The following is a 25,381-nucleotide window of genomic DNA, read 5'->3' as shown; positions in this document are numbered from 1 at the left end:
GCTGGGACAGAAACTGAGCTTGGTAGATTCCAGGTCTGAAACCAAAAAAAAAAAAAAAAAAAAGCATTGTGCTCTCTACATATAAGCCCACCACCACTGAGAGCTTAGTTGTGTGGCCACAGCAGGTCATCTACAAAGCATGGCCAAGGCAGCATCTGAAGATTAAGCCCACCCACACCCACCCTGCCCACTGTTCCTGCTTAAAGCCTGTATGAACACAGGAGTAGGCCTTTGGCCCAGAGCTACAAAGTGGGTTAGGAGAAACATCAAAGCTGCCTTCTCTGATCAGGCCTCCATCCTTACCTCATCTGGAAGAGTTTCCCCTACAAGCCTCGAATGAAAACTGCTTCGGAGCTTCAGAGATGTCCCGAGTCAATGTCAAAGACAGCAGCTGTGGTTTGCTCCTGCTCTCACTGGAGCTCACTGCCCGCTCCACCATCGTCTCCAACGGGGGCATGTCTGGACTAAGGGGAAGTCAGCAGAGCAGGCTTCAGGCCTCTACACAGCAGCCGGGCCTGAGCGCCCAGCAATGGTACATTCCAGGTCTTTGAGAATCTGCCAACACTAGAGTGAGACATCCCAGAAGACCATTCTCCAACCGTGATGGAAATTTTTCTGTAGGTAGTTTGGCTCTGGCTATGGAAATGGACATCTGTAAATGCTCTGCAACACATCTACCAGGAACGGGCCTCAAGACTCTTCCAGGAATCGTGCAGGGAGAGGTAAGAGGAGATGCCAGGCTGAGCTGAAGCAGTTTTTTTCCAGGCTCTGTTTTTCTTTGTTTTCAAGCAAAGCAGTAAACAGCTCTGCCTAGACCTGCACCGCCCTGTCTGCCCAAGTCTTCAGCTGAGACATAGCTCCTCTGGCTCCCAAGTGCCAACACATCCTCAGGCCACCCCACACTAAGGCAATACAGGGATGCATGAAACCTTCCTCACCACACAAGGGAATCCCATTTTTCAGGCTACTCTCCTGTCATATCAGGGATGTAGCTGGCTCAGGACAGGTTTTAGAGCCTCATTAACACTCCACAATGAGGCCTGGCAGCAGCTGATTTGATTTAAGGTTCATTTCCAGGCTGTGATTTAAGAGAAGATTTGCTTAATGTTCTCTAACAGACTCTTCTGACTGGGAGCTTGAGTGCTGCCTAATAACAGCCTTATTTATTGTAATGTCTTTGCAGCGCAGAGTCTAGAGGAGCCAGGCAGGAGCGCAGCAGCTGCTGGCAAGTGCTCAGACAGCAGGGGAAGCATCCCTCACCGCAGAGTGCAACACTGTGGCATGCGTTCCTTTATCCAGAACAGCCCTATACTGCACCCCTTTTCTGCTTTGAGAGGTCAGCAAGACAGACCACTCTCTGCTTGCCTAAGATAGACAGTGCTGCATCTCTACATACCTTTTTAAGCGGGATAGGAGTAACGCTCCTCTTTCATCCCATTACTTGAATGATGGGAAACACAGAAGTGCCTGCTCATCTCCAGACTGGTTAAAAGGCAATTTGCAATTAAGACTCCCAAATGCTCCTCCCTGTTTCCCAGTTTTGGGCTTCCAACTCAAAGGCTGAGCCTGCTTTCCTCCTGGGAAGGGGGTGGTCATCATCTGACATTTGTAAGCTACCCTGAGCTTCTGAGCTGCATGTACCTATGCCAAGGCTGAACACAGAGACAACCATCACACAAATGAAGACAGTAGGTCAAGCAAGGGTTTGTCATATTTTAATGACATTGATCTTTGGTGTTTCCCTCGTTAGCACTCACGCTCTCCCCGTCCTTCCTCCACAAGCCTGCTAGGGATGGAGAGTTACAAACGAAAAGGAAAATCACATTTGAGACTAAAAACAAAATATCAGAGCCTTGATTTCTCCACTAGAAACTACATGTACAAGGTCAAGATTTCACATGCAACACCTTACATCACAGACCCATACCTCACATCCTGGCCTAGAGCTGAAAGACATTTCCTGCCCCCTGCCAAGGAGGTGCAGCTCATGGCACCATGAAACCACTGGGATAGTTCATTCCTGTTAATATTGGCACAGCTTAGAACATCCTCGCATGAACTGCATCCTGACTAGAGAGCAGTAGCCCCTGTCCCTCTTCCCATACAGCAGCTCTGCTTAGGTTCCTGCCAAGTGCTAAACTAACTCTCTAAAAAGGGAAGATCCCCACCAGTGAGCAGCTCCTGAGCCATGCAGGTTTTGGCAAAGCCCAGTTCTTCCCAGAAAAGACCACAGCACAGGCAGAGACGGGTCTCAGAACACCACACTCTGAGGGGGGAGCAGTGCTGTGCCACAGAGCAGGACTGTGGCCTGGAAGACTCCTCCACTCCAGCAATGGAGCTGGAGCATCACGCCCAGGTTTGCCCAGTAGGACTGCCTGTCTCCAGAAGGATGCTGCAGGCCCTCTTCCCTTTCTTCACTCTACTGATCAGCCCCTGAGCATAAAAGGGCAGGAAAGAGGAAAGGAAAGAAGCTTTACAAAGGATGACACTGACCGAATTGCAGGGTTAGGGCCGAGCTCAGGGGATCCCATGGGGCTTCAAAATCTGCATGATGTGCAGCCAGTATGGTTCATATTCCTGTTAACTCTTCAGCAGTGGGAATGTTGGAAGTTAAGTATGCTTTCTTCCCCATGGCTTCCCTTGCAGTCCTTATCCCCTCCCACTCACCCAGGATAGAGAAGCCCTCTGAACCACCAGCATCCTGTCAGAGCCACATGTCGCTACTCTTCCAGCTCCTGGCCAGCTGTGAGGTACAGGTCTCTGCTGAGCAGTACAAGGGTAGTACCAACACACAACTCAATCTCTACCTGTTCCGCGACTCCCCACTGGTGCTGTCATCACTATAGAAGTTGGTACTGTCAGGAAGATGGTTATTATTAGTTAGGTCACTGTATTCAATTGGTCCCTCAGTGTCCATGGAGGACTGGGCCTGCTCTGGCAGGTCCAGATCACCAGCGCTTTGTCCTTCACTCCCGCCAGGGGCTGTCCGCGGGCTCAGGCCATGCTCTGACAGCTGCATAGACTCTGAAAGGATCCGTCCCTCCAACTCAGCTGCCAGCTGCTGTGAGGTGGACTGCTGTGCTGATGTGCCCTCAACTCCAGTGGACTCTGCACCAGTCTGAGAGCTGCGGTGGATCCGGTGGCTCACAATGATGTTGTTGCCAAAGCCGCCCATAGATGCCATGGTGGTGCTCTGCTCCCGCTGGACCACAGCGGTCATGCCACCTTCTGCCATCAGCCTTTGGATCCTACTCAGGGCATCCTCCCCACTGGCCCCATATTCTGGACCTTCACCTGCAAGAGAAAGCAGAAGCAACTTTGGTGCACAAGGCAAACTACAACACAAAGAGAAAGCATGCTGGGTAGCTGCATCACGCAGTGCGCATGTGCTGGGATGGAAAATGGCTTTTGTCCAGAGGGAGCCCAACATTTTATTTCTGTAACTTTTGGTGAAGTGCCAAACAGAGGCACTGAACTCTGTCAAGAAAATCCTGGCCACTCCCACAGGTATCCCTCACAGACTTGCACGTCCAAGCCTTGGAGAAGCAGCTCTTATCTAGCCATACAGGTGTGGAAAAAAGAGGAGTCAAAGAGGCAGCGTGTTTTCTCACAGCTGCAGAGACAGTCCAGCCAGTCCCACAGGGGCAGGAAGAAAAACCTCAGTTTGCGCTGCAATAAACCAAACATTTCACCATGGTGTTTAAGAGTCCTGTGGCCCTTCCTACTTCACCTGTTTGAGAGCACCCCAGGCAGATGACATGATGGCAATCTCCCCAGTATCAGGGAGGACACAAGCAGCTGGCCAAGAGCAGACAGCAGCTACAGAACACGGTCTGTGCTTCCACATCACCTATGATCAAGGAAAGATCAAGTGTGTAGGCTCCTGCTCCGCTTGACTGGTATCTTTTGAGGAACGCAAAAACCATCTCTTAAGTCTTTGTCTATCTCCGATAGTCCCTCCCTTCATAGTCAGGCTGTACTGAGCTCTGAGGGAACCATTGTCAGATGCCTTGGTTGCTGAAGATTACTTTTGAAGAACAAAATCTCACAGAAAAATAGTCCACGTAGAAGATTAAATCCCCATGGCAGGGAAGTCCAGCCCAGTTCTGTTTCCCAGAATCCTCCTTTTGCTACAAAACCCTACCCAGACTGTTTGGGGAAAACAATCTGTAATCATAAACTGCTAGAATCATTCCACAGTGGGATCCTGATGATTCTTATTAAAGAGATAAATCTAACTCCCAGCTCCATGAAGCCATCGGAGTGCTGACTGGAGGAGAGGAGAAAGCCATGAGCTCTCCTGGCACCAAGGAAATGAACACAAACAAGGCTAGGTGTAGGCAGGAGTTAAAACACAATAAAAACCACTGCCACACTGACTAGGAAGACAAAGCCGCTTGGGGCTGTGGGGTGGAGATCATGTATCTAACATGAGAGCTGGGGTATTCAGCACAGTCTACACCATGCCACTGTAGAGGTTATTTTTTTAAAAAGCAAGATAGTTAAAACTGATAACATGTTGTGCAGTCAGTCAGTGACAGCTTATTCCCTTTCCTCATGGGCTCAGTGGTACTTGCATCAAACACCACCAGTTTCCTCCACCACAGGGTACGGCTAATTTCATCTTCAAGCAAGTCTGCTGACATACTGCCCTGCTGTAGAAATACTATGGACATTAAGGGCAAATTTAATACCCACAAGTAGAATAAGTCTCTTTCTGCTAGGAATGTAGTAGGCCTGCTATATCCACTTATATATACAGCAATTACATAGCTCCTTGGTTAGAGCGTCAGTGAGACCACAGAGACACCAGTAACCACATGAGAACCTGGAGCAGAGCCTAGAGTGAGCAAGAATACCCCTTGGGCAGAGCCTGACCCACAACTCTAACAGAGAAATCCTGTTCAGGATGCAGCTGATTCATGAACTAAGATGTGGCTGATGCATGAACTAGGAACCTGGCTGACCAGCACTAAGACTGAGCACAGACAGAGGCAGCTATTAGACTTGAAAATTCAGTGTGAAAAACATGCATGTCAGGGGATATTGAAGCATTAATCACGAGCAGAAGTAAGTGAAAGGTTTAACGAGAAGCATGGTTTTGGATTCAGTCATCGCTTCCTTCTGAGGGCATAGTCGTAAGCGCTTTGTTACCAACCGTCTGGCCAGGCCAGAGAGGAAGCTTGAGAAAGCCAAGATGTGCAACCTGGCTTAGAGACATGCCAGTCAGCCCTACCTACACAAGGCCTGAAACAGCCGGTACTGTGCTCTTGACAGATCACTTACTATAAACTAGCCCAATACAGGAGCATTGGAACAGCAAATCAGCAAGGATCTCCAGCCAATACTCCTTAGCATTACAAACATGTGCTTCACCAGAGGAGTCCATGCAGGCAGCACACACCACAGCACCCCCTGCTCCTTAATTACCATGTGCCATGGCTGAATTTCCAGTTGAGGCAGCTGCTTGCTCAGAAGACAGGCAAGGGCTGATGCCACAGCAGAAATCAGCAAGTCGTGAGCCTTCAGATTACAAGCACAGAGATACAGCAGTGTTGGAAATTCCAGAAAGACAGCCCATCAAGGGCCAGAAGCGAGCCTCACCCTTCAAGCAGCCAACAAGCACCTCTGCTTCAGGGGTTGTCCTCCCCTTTCCCCCCCTCAGGTTTCGACAATGACTTTGGCTGACTGGTTCTGAGCAAAGCTTCCTGCGCAATTTCCCTTGAGCTGAGCTACGCACAGATTCACATACAGCCCATTTCTACTGCCTGGTGACTCCCACACACGTTCTTTCACCAGGCTGCCAATGCAGACTACATTAGTACTCAGTGCAAGTGAAATAAGCACTCCATTTGGTGGAGGTTCAGTGTGCAACACAGGCACTTACCCAAAACAACAGCAATGCCGTAAACCCCACACCTCAGATTGCTAGAAGTTTCAACTTGCCGCAGTGGCCAAACCCTATTCCCTGCACCACCAGCTGAACAAAACCAGGACAGAGAGAAACCCCATACTCGTGACACTTTTTTCAGACTCCAAAGGGTTTAGGCATATCCAGAGCTTGTGCAGGTGTAGGCCAAGTGATAGCACATCTATTTCTTCATACAGAGAAGGCAATTCCTCTTCTCTCATTTTATGCTCAAAATTACATTCTGATCTCCCAGGCTCTGTAAAATCCCTTATCTTAAGCTCTCGTTCTTCTAAGCCTACCTTCTAGGGTCAGAAAAATAGAAAAACCTCACAGAGCACTACAGACAAAATCTAGAAAACTGAGCTAACCAGCTTCAGCTACAGTGTGTGAAGTACCAGTGTAAGCGTAACACCTGCCAATTCGCTCTCCACCTAGGCTGTCCCTGTATCAGAATCCATCACAGAGCAGGAAGCAATCTTGAGAGACAGTCTCCATCTTTTTCTGGACAGGGACACAGGTACTGTGCCTGACAGGACAGAAAAGCATCACCCATGGTTCCCTTCTGCAATACAAGTAAGTATTAGTGTTGTGTCCACAGTGCTGTGTTCCTACAAACCTCTTCTACTCTAACTGAAGTGACCTTTCCAGAGGTCCAAAACCCCATCTATTCCAAACACAGACATAAAGCATTACTCTTGAGAGTAATTATCCTGAAGACCAGGGGATTTCTGTCAATCTAGCTTACTGGCTCCAACGTTTAACAAAATACTCCCTAGCTAATGCACCTGTCTTTAGAAGTCCTCTGCCACGCTACTCCAGCAAGACAAGAGTTTGACACAGAAGACTACAAAGGTGAAATATCTGGCAAACTTTCAATGGAGCTGGACATAAGGCCAGAGCATTTCCACTCTTAAATGAAGTGGTCTCTGAAGTACTTATGGGGAGTACAACTTGTTTATCTCTGGGCATGGACAGCACACACCTGATAAAGAGCAAAGCCCACAGAAGCAAGGATGAGATCAGGCTCCTCTGTGGCTGTGCGATATACTGACATTGCTCTCGAATTTTTTCCTATTTTCAGCTTTCCTCTTTCTAAAACCAGCAGTAGTTAGTAGCCATGCTTGCAAAGCTTCAAAATTAGAACTGAGAGTAAGCACTGCAGAGATATCTAAGTCTTCAGAGAACATGGAATAATAGCTCTGAGGTGTGAACTGACCCACTAATTCAGATGCCCAAAGATAAAAATATCAGCATTTTTAAATGAATTCACTCCTTGCATAAGAATAGGAAAGGGAGGCTCAAAGCACAGCATAACCAGCTATGAATAATCACATCTCCCTTAGTGCCAGAAGAAATACTATCAGTTACTTTTCTCCCCAGCCAAGCTCAGAAGCATGTTCACACTTCCCTTCTGAGGTAGCTAATCCAAACAACTCCACAGAACTCAGAAAAGACACAACTGCTTTGACTTGTAACAAATTTCTTAGCGATATCTCACCTTGGTGATTTGTATGAGTGAAACTTATTTTTGTAATGAGAGTTTAAAAGTAGCCCCCATAATTTAATCCCAAGAGAGTACTTGGAGTAGCTCACACTGTAAAGGCTTGCATAGTACATGTTTCTAGAACCTGATTCTAATTTTTAGGTAGTGCTTTTCAGATGGCTTTAAAGAAAAACCGAAATTTGCAGTTCTGTAGGACATATGACGCACATTTTACAGATGGATGGGCAGATGAAAGGCTAAGGGATCTACCCACGTTTCTACTTGGAGAATGAGAGGCAGATCTGGAAGCTGATCCCTGGTGTCCTGGTTCCCATTTCCACACTAATCGCACAAAAGTCACATCACATCTGACAACAGCATTGCAAGAACTTGTTCAGCTAATGTAAAACAACATGTTTCTTTTTAGCATTCATGAGGCTCGGCTGGGGACAGGGTACTCCTACCCATGCAGCCCCCTGACACACGTTCCTAATGTCTCAGATTAAGTAAGTTATATCACATGCAGGCACTCTGACTCTGCTTATAAGTGCTCCTTAGGCATCCTCAGGATGCTTTGCTTATATCAGGGAAGTTTCACTTGCATGTGCTATCTTTTCACTACTAACAGTTTGAACAGACTGAACCCACAAACCCAGGCCTTTATTTTACAACTCTCTTCACTCTCAAAAGTATCTGCTGCAACCTCTGAAAGCAGTTGGACGTGATGGAAATTTGTACTGGCTGGTGAGAAACACTTCAACCAAATCGGCTAAAAACTGTATACGGCATGACAGTAGCCAATATATTGCTCCCCCACAGACAGGCAAAGTAGCAATCCACTGACAGCAAGACTTCCGATGGCTACAATTTCAGTAGTTCATAACACGTGCTACTTGCACAATGAGCATTGAGTTAGCTATCTGAATTTTAAGCCCCGAAGACAATGCAGATGATAAGAATTGAGATGACAATTGCCTTTCAGTTATTTCCATAAAGTTTTTTTTGACTGTGGGTTATTTTTTTCTTTTTGAAAAATGTATTTCTTTTTGAAAGATGTATTGATATACTGTCAATAGCCAGGGGACAGCATGGGTGCACAATGAAACAAGTGTCCTGCAGCTCTCCAAAGGTCCCTTTCCCTCAGCCTGTAACACCTTTTGCACAGCTGCAGTCCCTGACAGTTACCGCCACTTGCACCCCACTCCACAGATCCAGCAGCCTGAACAAGTGGCAGCCACAGCCTGACCCAGTCTGGACCGGGAATTACAATTTCTAAAGGTAAAGCTTTGGGCCATTAAATCTCATTAGGAATTTTTGTTGGTTTTTAAGTGAGATTTAATTTGCCGGTTGAATACAGATCCCTCCCCTATCATGCCTGTCCATTTGCAAGGGAAAGCATAGTATAACTCCCAACAGATTGTTTCTAATTAAGAGTGCCTCAAAGTTACAATTCCATCACTATTTCCACTATGTCTGTCAGCTTAAAAGAAAGTAGGAGACAGCTGAAACACTGTTCTAGGCGTTTCTTGGTACCTCTCCCAGTTTTCTCTCAACTCTAACTTCCTTTAGTTTATGTGTGGCTTGGGAGCAGAGTTCACAAGGCAGCTATCAACTGCTGCAAAACAAAAAGATACAGACATTAAAGGGATTCACTTCTAATAAAGTCATCATATACTCATTCCTCCAAAGGAGGTAGAAAGATAATCAGAATAGCAAAGTCCCTGCAGAGCTTTGCATGAGAAAAGGAAACTATTTATACCCGCACAGAGCTTAATTAGATTTCTGATGCAATTCTGCATACTTTTTTTTTGTACAGTAAGCACATATCTGCAAGAAATGCCCTGAGCCAGAATTCCCCACAGCAGCGAGGCTGACAGGACACAGGACAGAAACCCACTCCTGGGGGTAGCAGTAGCCTTTCTTTTTCTTTCTTTTTTTTTTTTTTTAAACATTCAAGGGGTTTGTTTTGTTTTGATTTTTTTTCCCCTCATAATGAGGTGATAACTAAAACACTTTCCTTTACATTACTCAGAATCACATCTGATTTATCCATTCTGCTGCTGATAATACTGCTAAGCCTTTACATAGTGATTTACATCTTCAAAGCCCCATACAAAACACTAATTAATCTTCACAGCCCCTGGTGTACTGTACTATGGGAAGATTTATTCCCATTTGGTAGATGATTAATAATTTGCCCTAGGTCACGCACCAGGCTAGTGGTAGGACATTTTTTCCTCTGTTTTTTCCCTTTGTATCCCTGACATCTATATCCTGCTATTAGGAAACACTGTTTCCCTTTCAACAACAGGCAAAGAGTTATGGTAGATAGTGGACAAATTAACCATCAGAAAAGCAGCACAGCATTTAATCTAGCCTGCCTGAACACACTGGATGAGCATCACAAGAGTTTATGATGCTGGAAAAACAGTAACCTTAACGTCACAAGCAGCGCAATAGGACTCAAGTGTAATGTGAAGCACAAAGACTCTTGGATGAACCAGACCACTGATGCTACAAGTCCCTGGCTAACTGGCTGAGGTGTTAGTAATAGCAGCTGAAAACTTGTCTTTCTGCTTCATGATAGGTCCTTGTACTATTCCTCTGTCATGGATTACAGTTGGTTTTTAGATCATACATGCTCCTGATAGTTAATGTCTTAACAGCTCCCTGTTTTGAGCTGCTCTTGATTCTTTGCACTGGAATTTCCACTGAGGATGCAACTGGCGTAAGAACTGATCAACTACAGGGTAAGACCACTTGGCTGTCTCCAGTGCATGCATCCGTACTGGAGTAACTCCTTTGTTCTAAAGATCCTTATAGAGGAGACAGGAGTATGACAGCTCATTTTGCAGGCGAGGCCACTTGCAAGGGGACACGTGTTAAGTCAGCATCTGAGCCAGAAATCACACCAGATGTGGAACCTGCCAATCTTCCAAGCAAGAAAGGGAGACAAAGGTCTCTGTCCTAGGCTTGTTATTTACACTCCTGTTCTTCCAAATGCTACATGTTTTGCTTCTTTGTAGAGATACCCTGCCCAAGGCACTGCTAAAGGACAACCCTTCCCCATCTCATTAATGGTCTAGTTAAAAAACACGATCTAGATCTGAAAATTGAAAGGTTAATTAGAAAGAATGAGATAATGAAACCTTCAGACGATTGCAGAACAGCAACATAGAGAAGAACTGGAGAACTCCACTGGTTTAACAGTGCAGAGAAAGACCCCCAAGCCTGCAACATCAGCCACCATGGCCTTGATGCAAGAAGGTCCCACACTGTACCCTGTTCTCAGTCTGCATACCACATTCAGTGGAAGAACCAGTTCCCACAAGTTCAGCATTTGCCCACACGTCCTACGTTCCAGCCTTATTCACACGCCCTCAACTGTACTAACCTTCCAGAGAGGTTAATCTCAGCTCTGCTGAGATAAGCAGATGGGAAACTCCACAGGTCAGGAATTTGCCACTTAACTTTGAACAGAAAAGCTGAGATCAGAGAAACACAAAGCCTTATCACACATGCTGGATGCTGCACAGCAGAAACTGTGGAAGAGTCACATGCCAAAAAGCATCTTTCAGAGTGACACAGCACAAGCAAGCATACAGGCACAAACAGGCATGCCATGGGCTGCTTCCCAAAGCCAAGTGGGTTCATCATGAACCAACAACTTCAAAACTGTCTCCTTGATTTTCTCTTCTCTGTCTTTCGTATGTATATACTGCCCAACTCCTTCCTAGCCAAGCCTTCAGAGTTGGATTCAAGCACAATGCTACAGTACAGAGACAAGAAGCCTGGACAAAATCATCATGCTTTCAAAAGATCAGTGACTTTATCATCATATAGGAATTGCACATCAGCTGCTTCCAGCTCTTTACATGCTGGTAAGTTTTCCTGGACTGGAAAACACTAGAGACATTTTTGAATAGCTGAGCTGGACACTCATCACAGCCTTCATCAATCAGACTAAACAGAATACTCATACCTGCTTTGTGAGAAATTATTTACAGTATTTTGTATCCAGATGCTGAGCTTGTGAAGCCTGCACAGGTTTTAGATGCAGAGGTTGAAGGACCAAGCTAAACTCTTAATGCAGAGCCAGAAAGGATAATTCTTAACAGTCTGCAGCCTTACTGATGGTTAGAGTTCAGGAGATTTGGAGGAGTGATGCCAGTACAGCTGATTCTACAAAGACAATGATCTGGAGAAGAGTTCATTTTGCCCTCTAAAAGCATGTGAAAAAGGCAACTTGTCTATTCATATGGACAGAGATTCACTCTCCTGATCATCTTGGCCTGGCTACAGGCAAATTAGGCTGGAGAAATCTTTGCTGAAGGGATAACAGGAGTGTCGAAATGCATCGATAGGATGCGGAACCTATGTGGAAACTCCTCATTCACCAGGTAAGCTCTGTCAGACAAATAATTGCTTGAGCTCCTACCTTCCCCAGTCCCTGCAGAGGCGGATTCCTGCTCCTGTACCTCCCTCTCTGTCTGAGTCTTTTTTCAGCTGAGGCGCCAAGGTCTGGGTACCCTGCGAAGTCACAGAGGTGGGGGGGTTTCGGGGTTGCAGGCCTATGGCATTCATCAGGCCCATGTCCCTGTCTGTCCTCCATGTGGCTCTGCTGGTTCTGAAAAGAGAGAAAAACAAATAAGACCAGGAGCATTGGAGGCAACATGCCCCAGCAAGATTGAAGCTTCCACCTGAGCCTCTTCTTGCTTCCACTCCAACCACGCACCTGCTAGCCACTATGCAGATGGGGCTGGAGGGAATTGTGACCTACACTTATTTACACACACACACAAACACCCCTCTCCAGCCTCAGCTGGCTGGTCTCTTGAGTTTTAAGCCAACAGAGTCTTATAGTCCACTCACCCTTCCACAGAAGCAGCATGTCTGACAGGCATGGATAGATATCCCTGCAGCATCACTAAGCCTCCAGAACAACTCTGTCTCGCGGTCACTGAGTTGAGTAGGCAACACAACATGCAGCGCAGGACCATAAACAGGCACACAACCTCCCTCTGCATGTCGGCAGAGTGGTTTTAACTCCCAAGGACACAGCCTGTATCCCTTCCCTCCTCTGGAGCTCCTAGTTTGTCAGCATCACCCATGAATGCACTCCAGCAGGCATTTCTGCCCATTCCAGTTGGACAAGAGAAATTCTCTGTTCTCAAAAGCAAACAACAGAAACCACCTCAAGGCTCATTAGCTTCTCAGAATCGAACAGTTGAAGTGTACGACACTGCAAGAGCTGAATCTTGACAATGCTTGGATGCTCTTTCCAAAATTGACCTCTGGCTGTTAAGTGCTGGGAATGTTAAAGAGATTCTAGGAAAGATTGTCTCATTCACAACATTTTTTCATAAGGTTTTGAAACCTGCCACACTTTTCTTGCTCTCTCTTTGAGTTAGTTCGTTCTTGAGCAATATTTCTGCCTTCAAGCTGCTCCTAAGCCCATCATGCAAGACTGATATGTGCTGTCAAAAAATGTGAGTAGTGGCAATATCCACTCACATGGCAGAGTAAAGAATCTCTACTGCTTATTTTTCACCTTCAATCAGACCAAGGCTGTAGGAGAGCACAGACATTGCCCTGTACACCAGCTCATAACTTCCTTGGGATCCTGGAGCTCACAATTCAGAAACAAGACTGTCACCCTCTTGCTGAGAACAGCTGGCATACAGAGAAGTACTTGTCATGGGGGCAAGAAGCAAGGGACTGCAGCATCACCCTCGTGCTTAGAGTAACCAATGTGTGCATCACTGGACAGACTGAATGAAGCAGCCAATAGGGCTCTCAAGGGATTTCGGTTTATTTTTAGAGTTTATTGCTGAGAAACAACTGTCCCATGACCAGAAACTAAAGGGATGAAAATCAGTCACCAGGACCACCCAATGGATTTGCATTCATCTCTGTGAAACCCCCTGTTTTTCAGTTATCCTCCAAAGGCCATTTACTTTGCATGGTGTTTTTGAGGCATCAAGCCCCACATGTTCCTCCCATGGCTTGCTCATGGATGTTACTGAGGCCGTGGATGACACATGTACTTCACAATCACTGGCAGCACTTTGGGCACTGAATGTCACTTGCTGGAAGCAGGCCAGGTGACCCAACTAGGCAGTGTCGAAGGGGGGAAAAATTGGATATTTAAAGCTGCCAGTGCTAAGGGAACAAAGAAGTGGTGCTGTCAGATGTAACAAAAGCAGCAGAAAGGGTCAGGTCTCTCTAGCCCACACCCAGGAGACTCACCCAGGCCGCTCAGTGTTCCTGCTGCTGGAATGCACAGCGAAGACGTTCTCATTCAGCTGGTCCCAGTGGTACTCAACTCCAGAGTTTAAGGCCCTTGAAACACCAAAGAAGGAAGAAAATATTAGCATGACAGGACACTATTCCAGCCAGCACACATTACGTCCCCACAACATGAAGGACAGTATTGATTCCTGCCCTACAGAAACTGCAGATCTAGCTCAATTCACATTTTCGTTAAAAGGGCGCATCACCATGAACAGCCTTACAAACATGGAGCGCTGCATTACCCAGATTGCTCTGGAATATTCCATTCATTTCAATTCAATATAAGCACTGAGGCACAGCAACAGGAACAGAGAGATTTTCAGGAAATGAAGACATACAACTGTGTGTATAAAATCAGGTTACCCTAACTCCAAGTGACTAAACAAAGAATTGGAATGGGAAGGCCAATTCTCTTTGTGGTGCCTGCCAGCATTTCCTGCACTCGGTAATGCTAAGTAAAACACTGCTCTTATTCGACATTTAGTTTCTTTGCAAACGGTTCTCATTCTACCTATAAATAAATCTCTATACAGCCCTCTCACTGACAGTCACTGTGGAGCAAGGGCAGATGTAGAGGATATTTTAATAAGTTTCCACAAGAGAGTTTGTACTGGATCAACTATGTGTGTGTCCAGAAAGTCCAAAACTTGAATTTTACAGCTAACGCTACTAAGTTTAACAGAAGCCAATACTCTGGCAACCTTTCACAGTGCATTTCCCAAAAAGATATGTGAAGCCAGAGCTAGCTAACCACTTCACAGGAATAGGCAAGGTTAGCAATGTACAGAAAATCATCACATCATTGCTGAAGACTATGGGCAATCACTAACACTGTAAGTGCATCTCCCACTATTTCTAAGGCCCAACAGCTCTTAGACTGGAAGAGGATAAGAGTGAATCCATCTTACTCTGTGCCATACAGAAATGTCAGAGGACAGGCACACACTGTGCAGTCCAAGGCAGTATGGAGATCTTCCACCTACTGCTGTGTTCCACCCTCCAGAAGCACTCTGGGCTGCGTTACCATGGAAGAGACTTTCTGTACAGTGTTTTGCCACGCCGTGCTGACACACCAGCTCCCTGTGAGCTGGCCTGTGGGTTTCAAAATGGTGCTGTGTACCACCACATGGCTCCTGGACTGCAGACACCTGATGGTGCTAGGTGGAGAGTTAACAGCGCTGTGCAGTGGTCAACACAAGGCAACTTTAAAAAAAAAAAAGTCCCTTCTAGACAGAAGGGAATTGCATCTGAAGAGCTGGACTTGCATCACACTGCAGACAGTCTCAGAGCATGAACTAAGGGTAGTCCCATAATCTGAAGGAAGGATTCAGGGCAAGTAGTTGGTAGCTGGTTATGGCTCAGGCACAAACATGGTGTTTTACGTACATATAAAAGCTGTTGTCCCTGTAATGAGATGCCTCAGCAGAACTGGCAAGAACCCCAGCTTAGAGGATGCTGCAGGTCAGATATGCTGCAATAGGAGAGCTGTGCGTGCTGGAGGCCTGGGGCCAGGCTGCTGGGGTGACAGCACCCCAGGTTGGGACCAAGGGCAAAAGCTGAAGAAAATTAGGTCAACAAAACCACGCATGGAGTCTACAGGAAGTAATCAGTCACCCCTTTTTTTTTTTTTTTTTTTCTGCTGAGCTAGCCCTGCACTGCATTATACTCCATGAAAGCAGCTGCTGGGGAGATGCTGATTTACAAAGGCTTCAGAGTTTATAGACAGATTAAAAAAAAAGTTTGGGGTTGGTTTTTTTTTGGCACTAAAACCATGCCAGTCCCTCTGGCTGCTCCATCCCCTGCCTAATATACTGAGACTTAGCTGTCACACTTTGCTGTCTGCAAAGTAGCACAGTCCCTAGGCAAGTGAGATTTTCTAACCTGGTAGTCAAAATTTCCATAAGTCTAGTTTGCTTGGTATCTGCAGCTATTACACAACAGAACTAAACTGACCCATGCTCTTCTCCCTCTCCTTCCACACTTCTTCATGCTTTCCAAAGTACAGGCATGGTCCCCGCAGCCACCTACATGACTGGTATTCCGGTCTCTGTGCAGGGCCAAAAAAGTGGCTCAGAATAAACACTGCTACTACAGCAGTGAGCATCCTCACTGCTACCTTTCAGCAGACTCTTCCTTTGACCAGCTAACCAACTTACCCTCTCCCAACTCCACCTCTTGCAAAAGATTTCAAGCGATAAAGCCCTCACCACAATCTTTGTTCTCTTTTCATAGAACCATAGAATTGTTTGGGTTGGAAGGGACTTTACAGATCATCTAGTTCCAACCCACCCACCATGGGACACCTTCCACCAGACCTGGTTGCTCCCCATCCAACCTGGCCTTAAACACTTCCAAGGATGAGGCATCCACAACTTCTCTGGGCAACCTGTTCCAGTGCCTCACCACCCTCATAGTAAGAATTTCTTCCTTATACCTAGTCTAAATCTACCCTCTTTCAGTTTAAAGCCATTACCACCCCTTGTCCTATCACTACATGCCCTTGTAAAAAGTCCCTCTCCAGCTTTCTTGTAGGCCCCATTCAGGTACTGGAAGGCTGCTATAACGTGTCCCCGGAGCCTTCTCTTCTCCAGGCTGAACAACGCCAACTCTCTCAGCCTGTCTTCACAGGAGAGGCGCTCCAGCCCCCTGATCATCTTTGTGGCCCTCCTCTGGACTCACTCCCAACAGGTCCACATCCTTCTTATGTTGGGGACCCCAGGGCTGAACACAGTACTCCAGGCGGGGTCTCACAAGAGCGGAGTAGAGGGGGAGAGAGCATGCATGCATCTGCATCTCTCTGACCTGGAACTCTGCCTCTCCACAGCCCTAAGACCAATATCCAGCTTGCTCCCCGTTAGGTCTTCCAGCCTTTGGATGACTGAGGCTACGGAAGTGATGTTTCAGACTGCATCAAGGAACAGTGAGGAAAGCAAATATCTGAACTTAACAGAGGGAACTGGTTGGGCACTATCTTTTATACGAAGATCATCACTTCCCTTCTTAATAAGCAAAGATTTCATCAAAGAAATGGTGCTATTGTATGGGTTAAGTGCCAGACCATGCCTGCATTAGAAACCTGATCACATCATCGCACCTTAAACCAACTTAAGTACACAACAAGATGTGTGTGACAACTGCAATTACCTTTGTTTAAATCAGATTTTCAATTAAGCTTCAAGATTTGCACTGGTTTAACCACACCTATTTAAAACAGTGCAATCTCCCTCTTCAGAAAGCCTAAAGGTTTTTTAACTCCCATTGCAAAACATTGCTTGAATTTTGTAAATTAGCAAGCCTTTCACAGTACGTTTCCCAGGAGATTTGCAAATCAAGGCCTGACTATTCATTTCACAGAAGCAGAGCTTACACTGGAGAAATGAATATTTTTCAGGTAACGTAAGCATTTAACTTTTGCTCCATCAAACTCTAGACATGGAAATGCTGGAAGCACTTTACATTTTCCAAGGCATAAGGTGGAAGCTCTGTGTAGCATGGAGCGTGTTGCCACTTGGATGTGGATGCAGTAAGGAGGACATTTGTTGCCCCGGGCTTCAGGGTGAAAAATTGCAATTCTCCACACTGCGTCAGTCATGGACAGTGAAGCCCACTTAGTCAAGTTCTTATTTTCTTTCTTTTTATGGCTGTCACTAAGCTCTCTAAGCCCTCCCTGGAAATTTCCATTAGCTTTGTTAAATGCAGAGCTGCTCACAGCCTGGCTTTCCCAGCAGGGACCTGTTCTGAGATGGACTTTTCCTTCACGCCTGTGTCCAGCTCACATTATTAACGAGCTTGAAGAGGATGAAGGGCACAGACTTGCATGCTTTGCTGAAAGTCAAATACGGATTCAGAGTGGAGCCTGTTAAGTACCTTAACAGCAACTTAAACAGCACCGCCTCTCCGTCTGCACGGAGGTATTACCTACACAGCTCAGGTATGGCCCCCTGAAGAAACTAGCACCAAGCTCTAAGAATTAATGACAAAATTATTCATACGTGACAAGAAAGCTGAAATACAGTTTACTGCATTGGCTTAACCAGTATTTGGAAAGTACATCAACAAAGCACAGGTCAGCATAAACCGACAGACATCTGAGTAACCACCCACACCTGGCATATCCAGAATTGGGAGATGAAGAGAAGGAGGGAGTAAGACAAAAGTTCCCCAACTCTACCACAACAAAACAGCTCGGAAGCAAGATGGCAAGACAAAAAACTATGATTTTCTAGTAGAGTATGCATGTCCAGGAAGGCATAAATAGCACTGTCTTTTCACTTAAACCACGCCCAATACTGAAGAAGGCAGCAGCAGCAATGGGCAAATGCACTGCTCTCCTTCAAATCCTGCCACATGGAAAGGCCCAACAGTAGCACACTTATCTGCTACAGCACTGAATTAAATTTTGATTAAGATACTGCTGCCTGCAATCCCTTCTAAAAATATCAGCACAACCCCATTACTAGAATGAAGATTGTGGCAAGCCCAACATGGAGAAGACTAGCTGCAAAGCGACACCATGCAGCTAGGTGGTGAATATCTGATTTTCACGCTGCCAAGGTTCACTTTCCCCACAAAAGAAATTACTCTTTAAAGCTGATTTCTCAAATATACTGTCCATTCAAGATCACTAAGAGCAAGCATACAAAACCAGGTTAGTTTACAAAGGATTTGAATTCCCCAAGATGTGCTTTCTTCCCTTTGTGTAAACTTGTCATTCTTAAACCATTCAAACTGTACAAAGGAAATATAAAGTGAGCTACAGAGAGCAAGGTGACACTATGCTAAGGAACAGGAATCCATTGTCCTGGTTTGGGAAGGAAGAGGCAGCACACAGTATCTCACGCAATGCAATGCTCGGCCAGATTCCAGATGCATCCTTTTCAGCAGCTCATTATCTCTTCTGCTGGCGTGTGATGATCAGCACAGAAAGCCCATCCCTGGCTCCCATGATTAACTAGGCAACAGTATTGTCAGTACAAGGCAAAGTTTGGCACTCCCAGCAGCTGCCTAGATAGGAAAATAATCATTTCTAACACCCTACTTCATAAATATTTAGCTTTCTGTGCAGGCAATGAACCACGTGCAGAGACAAATCCAAGTGAAAATTGGCTGCAGTGCAAACTGTATGGAACCAGCAAACGGGATTCCTGGAGTAGCTCTGCTGGGCAGTAATTCCCTTTGACCAAGGAAGAGGTTGCAGCTTCACTGGCACTGGCTTATTTCAGACCACACCCTTGAGTACAGCCCATGTATGACTCGCCAGGAGAAGAGCATGAGACTGAGTATAGGAATTCCTAAGAAGATAAGTCGTACAGAACAAAAGATCTGCAGTTAATGATTAACAACCACACAGACATTTAAGTGACGTATGAAATTATACTATTCAACACATTAGGAGGAACAATGGAAAGATCACCCCTTCTCCGCAACTAGCAGCAGGTGCATTTTTACTCCCTGTACTGATACAGCCCACTAATTTTTTAGAATCCTGCAAGCTTCAACCGCCTGGAAACCAGCAACCATGCAGAAACACATCCTGACACCTACCTGAATTGGCAAAGGTGCTGCAGAAGCAGGACAGCAAGCAGCTTGGTGCAGCTAGTAGCTGTGTGTCTACTTCAGGAAGGATGCCAACTCAACTCAGAACACTATGCAAGATGATTGACCCTGTTTATTTGATTGTGCAGTCCTGCCAGCTAGGTTAAATACTGGGATTTTTGAAGAGGCTCTATTCAAACTCACACCATTTAAATGAGGTCAGCCTTATGAATTTGGAGTCACCAGTAGCTAATTAACACTTTTGTGTCTCAACAGCGTGAATATGCATGAGTTTGTTCTGCCCACCACTGGGCAACTAAAGCTGGATACAATCTATGCTCTTGCACCCAGTGGAAAAGATTTAGATAGAAGGCACACCTCTAACAGTCATCTTCCCTGGGCAAAAATGTGATATCTCAGCTAAGAAAGAGAGTCATCAGTCAGCTAAGCTGTTAGATACCTCAAAGAGAGAGGGGGAGAGAAGAGAGATTAACACAGTAGGAAGAACCCAAACAGAATGGTTTCTTCTGATCCACAGGGTCACTACAGCTAAAACCCAAGTGACTTCCAGGAGTCAGCATTTGTAACCTACCTACAGTTTGCATGTAGCAGATGAGTAGACTCATAAAATGAGTTGACATGGAGGACACATCAATAGAAAGCATAAGAGGAATCTGTCTTACATTCCAAAGGAGAAAGTCTTAAATTAAGAATCAGTCTTCCAACACATTCAACAGGAGTGATAAATGGAAATTAAGCACCAAGACAATGACAGAGCAGAAGGAGAGAGTTTTGTATGAAAGTCTGGATGTTTGATTATCTTGGGACCCAAGTACAAATATTGAGGTTGAAAGCACTGCACTTAAGGGATGCAAAGGTAAACAGCAAAACCTGTGTTGAGAATAAGGACAAGAAAAGTCCCCCACAGACAGCCTTCATGCCAATATCAATTCTCCTACCAAAATACCACAACAGTTTTTTAAAGTAGCTTTTCCCAGAGCTTTTTTACACCACTCTCAGCGTGACGTAGGAAGTTGTAACTTGCGCCTGAGAGAACAAGGGGAACCTTCTTAGTCCTGAACGTGACTCCTGCGCTACTGATGTAATTAGACATCAGTTACTTTGACATTTAGAAGAGATATATCCCCAATTAGGAGGGGGCATACTGACGCCAGCATTAATGCAAAATATTTGAATTAATGCACTACTGTAAGCAGATGGACAAAACACTCGTGCAAGGAAGACCCAGAGTTAAGATTTGCTCCTAAAACACTGGTAAGATTTTTGTGTATCAGACAGTGCACTACACAGTAGTTTTAACACTATTAAAAAAAAAATATGCATTTTTATGTGAATAAGAACATGCCACCCAGGCCAAATAGCCTGGAATGAACAAGGCAGAAATAGATCAAATAAGAATTTCCTGAATTTTCACTGATTTTCTTGTCACTCAAAATTTTGCCAGTATTCCATGGTTTCCTTCACTTACGAGGCTCCAACCACACCAAGTAGCATGTAGGGATCCACTGGAAGGTAAATAACAGATTCCAGAACGCAGAGCTTTAAGTTTCTTAAATAACGACAATTTAGCTTGTTATCACCTTAAACCAAGCTCTAAAGATGGATAACTTGCTTAAAGTCCTCTAAAAACCTAAAGGCTTGTTAATTGCTTAAAGTGATTACAAGCAGCCTATACTCCAAATAAGCTTTGAACCCTCAGAATATCTTAAGCTCTTTATGATCTATCAGCTCTTCCAGTGGCTTAGACAATTTAGGATGTTAGGAGTCTTTGGGGGAGTGCAAATTGCTTAAGCCTTCTAAGGCCTTAAACATCTTAAACTGCTGCAAGTCTCAAGAGCTAAAGTCACTCTTTAGTCATCTTTGAACTTTCACTAGCATTTTAGCAGAAACTAACATTTACGTTGATTCAAAGGTGACTTCGAAGTAGGCTTGTTTTGTAAATCTTATGCCAACAAACTAAACCAGGAAAATGCGTTTAGAATGAGAGAAATCAACTTCAAAATAAACATTTAAAATTAGCAAGCATAGCAAATGCTTTTTTTTAATAGAACATTGCGATGTGCATACACAAAGCTGCCAAGCTCCAGAACCAAGATCTTGGCTTGCTCTAATCTCAATGAGATCCACAGGGCAAGCCAAGTTTTATATTTTTAATCTTCACCAGCTTTGAAATTAGCCAACTAAGAAGTGTTATATTTAGCACACAGGGGAAACCTGCTTTAAAAAAAATTGACAAAAAGCCCAAATCCACAATTATTATTCATATTGCTCATAGTTTGTAGACATTGAGTTGAGACCATTTACAGAACCAGATAGCTTGAGCATTTAAAAAAGGGAAAGAAAATGAAGAAAAAGTTTACTGTTTTATTTGCTACCTGGATTCAACTACAGTCCTGCTAGAAAACACAGGTGTAAGGGACAACGAATAGAACTCCACAAATAAACTGGATCAAAGTCCAGAAAATGAACGATGATCTTATTGGAAAGCCAAGGGATTAAACAACCAAACAAGGAAGGTCTAGCATAGACTTGTGGAGAAAAGAAAGGTTATAAGAAAGCAGGATGGACTGGTGCTGCCAAAGAGGGAAAAGACATTCTAAAAATAAACATGAGGAAAATGGTACTAGAATGAAAAAAGTTCTATTAATCTGTGAGGCTAAGGACAAAAATCAATGATGACTCAAAGTGGACAAGATACTGAATTTTCTCTGTCAAGTCTCCACTTAAAAAATATCCAAGGGTGCTTATGGAATTAGGGAGTAAGAAAAGAAGCCAGACATAGCAGCTAGTTGTACTCATTAGGAAAATTTAAAAAAAAAAGTTAACTTTTTTGAGCCATTCACATCTGATTTTTAATATGTTACAAAAAAAACGAGGAAGTGACAAAAGGCCAAAAAAAGCCAACTTAGCAGCATTGTTCAAAAAGAAAGCCATACTTAAATTGACAATTACTCTCTCCTAAGCATAACTTTTATCCTTAAAGACAGTAATATAACAAAGAGAAAAAAGAAGATATATGAAAACAATGAAGGAGTGAGCCACACGCAGTAGGCAGTAAGTCAAGTAATTGCAAGCATGAAATTTAATTGCTTTTGTATATAGAATTAGAAAAAAGTAAAGGAAGCAAAGGCAGCAGGTGTGATCTGAATAGATGCAAGTGAAGCATTTAGTAACTGTTCTTAGAGTACATGGCCACGCTCTTAGAAAGATTGCTACCCAATCTGAGAACCTGTAAGGACCTGCAGAAGCCCAGTGACATAGTATACAAACTGGTAAGTAGCAGGTTAAGTTTCTTTAACACTGAGCTCTGTACCAAGTTCCCTTTCTCATGGTGGAAAATAAATGTCACTAACTAGTCAGTGTTTCAGCATATCTTTAAGAATTGGGTGAGGGAAATGAACTTGCTAATACCTGAAGACTTAAAGCAGCTCTCAAAATTTCTCTCTAGGATTCATAGACATATTAAGTGGAATTTTATGAGGGCATCTTCCACCTAATGCCATCATTCATCCTGGATATCAAATTCACATACAGAAACAGAAATAGAAATGGAATAAAAACCAATATCAGAATGGAGATACTGTTTCAAGCCTCCATATTACCACTCTACTTCTCTTGCATCTCAGTGACTGAGCCTCTTGGCACTCAGGATACCTAGGCTTCCCAGCACAATTTGGAAATAATTCATATCAGTTTTTTCTTAAATGCATGAATAACAAAATCCAAATATAAGCTTTCAGGATGCATCTTTAGTGCAAAATTGGCCATCTTCCCCCCTTTTCAGTCCTTTTATCAATCAAAATAATCTTTTACCCTCATTTAGAAAATTTAATGTATCTTGTGGTTAACAGGCAGCAAAAGTCCAGGACATGCATCCGCCTACTTGGTCATGGTCAAATGCCACTGTGCAGATGCTGCCTTTCAAAAGGCCATTTGCAGGGAGGACTCAGACATAACCAGTATCTCTAGGCGCCCCAGTTAACAGTTGTGAAAACATTCCCTGTGGAGGGTTGCTAACATCCATCCATTACACACGAAGGAAGACAGCTCCTCCTTCTGTCTCTTCGTTTACTCCATCCTCCAGAAGCTATTCTTAAAAGGCAAACAATGCACCAGGGCTTTAAGCTGCTGGGGGGCATCATTGCTAGAGGCTGAAGAGCCTGACAAATGGAGCCAGGAAGCAGAGAGACATGACACGCCAGGCAGCTGGATAGATCACCATCTCTTTACCAGCGCTGATAACTAGATGCAGACACATTGTCCCCATTACTAGATGAGAGGATATGCAATTCTCAGAGGAAAAAAAACTGGATTGGCATGGACAGACAATTGCAATGATCCTCTGCAAAGCATAGGAATTTATTGTGAAGACAATTTTCCCAGAATAATTTAACATTAGAGGCAGATCTCACCACAAAGAATTAAAATATGCACACTGCTTAGCACTGAATCAATCTGAGACTCTCCACACCTACTTCCCAACGAGAGAATTCCAAGGGATGCTGCCTCTGAACCAGATACATCTTCAGGGGGTATTTTAATTCCATTACCAGAGGCCCTGTCTGCTGAAGAAATCCTTCCTCTCTTGTGGATGCCTGCATTACATAGCTAGCCCTAGACAAGGTGCTTTGAGTGCTTGGTTTTGAAACAGTTTTCTCAGAACACTGAGGTTTTTGGATTAGTATTTTCAAGAGCACGTGAGCGCTGAGCCCTTCCAGAACCTGCTCCTGAGCATAGGGGGGGCACTCAAGATGAAACGAGGAAGAACAGATATTTGGACCCCCTGCCTTTCTCCCATGGCAGTCATCCACAAGAGAAGCCAGCAAAGGGCAATAAGCAGCAAGGCAGTCTGCTCCTCCTCACTTTCAGTCTCACCTGTTCATATTCTACAAGACAATTAATGTTTGAGAAGCCCTACCGGGGTGCTTCTGAATGGGAAAGCTCTTGTTAGGATATGACAGGATAGGAAAGGTTATGAGCACTAAAAACCAAATTCCTTTTTAATTCAGTCGAGGTGTTTCTACTGTACAAGACACTGTGGATTTCATTCCATGCTGCAAAAACCAAAGATTCAGGAACTGAATCAAACCTTGAACTATGCAGAGCCAAGAAAGACGTACAAAGCTTTAGTGAGCATTAGGACTGGTCACAGTTACAAAGGATGTCAGGCAGCATATGGTGGGGGAGAAGCAGCCCTGAGGAGGCTAAAAAAGCACTAGCAGCCACACAGAAAAGTCAGTGTGCAGTGGGAGAGAAGAGGGGTGGGGGGAATTCACACTGCTCTGTACCACCTCCTGCGACAGACCTCCAGACCACAGCGAGTATTAACATGGTAGTTCACTTCATTTGCTAAGTGGAGTACACTACCTCAAGTGGCGTACCTAAAGGGATCCCCATTTTCATGTGGCACGGCTCTCCCAATTAACATTAGTGTCATGAATTTAGTGTCTTGATTTAGCTCAGTGGTGCCCACCCTTTAAAACGTGGCAGCCTCAGAGCCTTTCAATACCACACTTTTGGACTGAACACAAACTCATCTTACATCCAGAAAGCACAGACTACCACGCGGCAATGTGAAGCCATGTGCAAGTACATAGCAGACTAGTGATCTAATATGTATGCAAGTCTATCAGTTGGCAACATCTATACACTAAACCATGACAAGAGGGAACTACAGGACCCTGAAAAAAGGAACAGGCTGTCACAACCTCATACAGACTGCAACCTGTTTCCAATCCACATCTGAGGGCTTAAACTTTTATGAGCAGGACTCGCCTGCGAACCACAGACCTGAGTACCCTTGCTCCAGCCTATCGTCACTGCAAGTTGGTTAAAAAGCCACAAGACAAGCATGAAGCATCCCGCAAAGACACTTACACTACCTATGATCTACTCAATTCCATTCATTACTCTATGCACCTTCAGAACGTGCAGATGCCTTTCTTCATGTCAGCTTCCTGCACTTTGCGCTCTGTCCCCAACAGTCACTTCCATGAACCTTCTCCCAGTGACTCCTTCTCTTACATGGTGGCTGGTGATTTTTTTCAAACAAAAATGAAAGATCAGACTCGTGAAAAGTAAATTGCTTGTCCTGCTGGTCACTTGCAGAAGAAAATGTTTCCAAAAGCTGGGTTCCT

General features: G+C 44.7%; 1 protein-coding gene across 1 annotated transcript in view; it reads right to left on the bottom strand.

The window, feature by feature from the left end:
• Positions 1-1,706: 1,706 nt before the first annotated feature.
• Positions 1,707-25,381, bottom strand: part of AMBRA1 (autophagy/beclin-1 regulator 1) — a 127,158-nt gene continuing 103,483 nt past the window's right edge. Inside the window, 4 exon segments of the mRNA XM_009329748.1 lie at positions 1,707-3,294; positions 11,833-11,894; positions 11,896-12,021; positions 13,644-13,736. Of these exon segments, the coding sequence (XP_009328023.1) occupies positions 2,804-3,294; positions 11,833-11,894; positions 11,896-12,021; positions 13,644-13,736 (772 nt within the window). The 3' untranslated portion in view covers positions 1,707-2,803.

This window comes from Pygoscelis adeliae, unplaced genomic scaffold, assembly GCF_000699105.1.
Source record: "Pygoscelis adeliae isolate BGI_AS28 unplaced genomic scaffold, ASM69910v1 Scaffold117, whole genome shotgun sequence".
In the NCBI taxonomy this organism is placed as follows: Eukaryota; Metazoa; Chordata; class Aves; order Sphenisciformes; family Spheniscidae; genus Pygoscelis; species Pygoscelis adeliae.
This window is presented reverse-complemented; position numbering and strand designations above follow the sequence as displayed.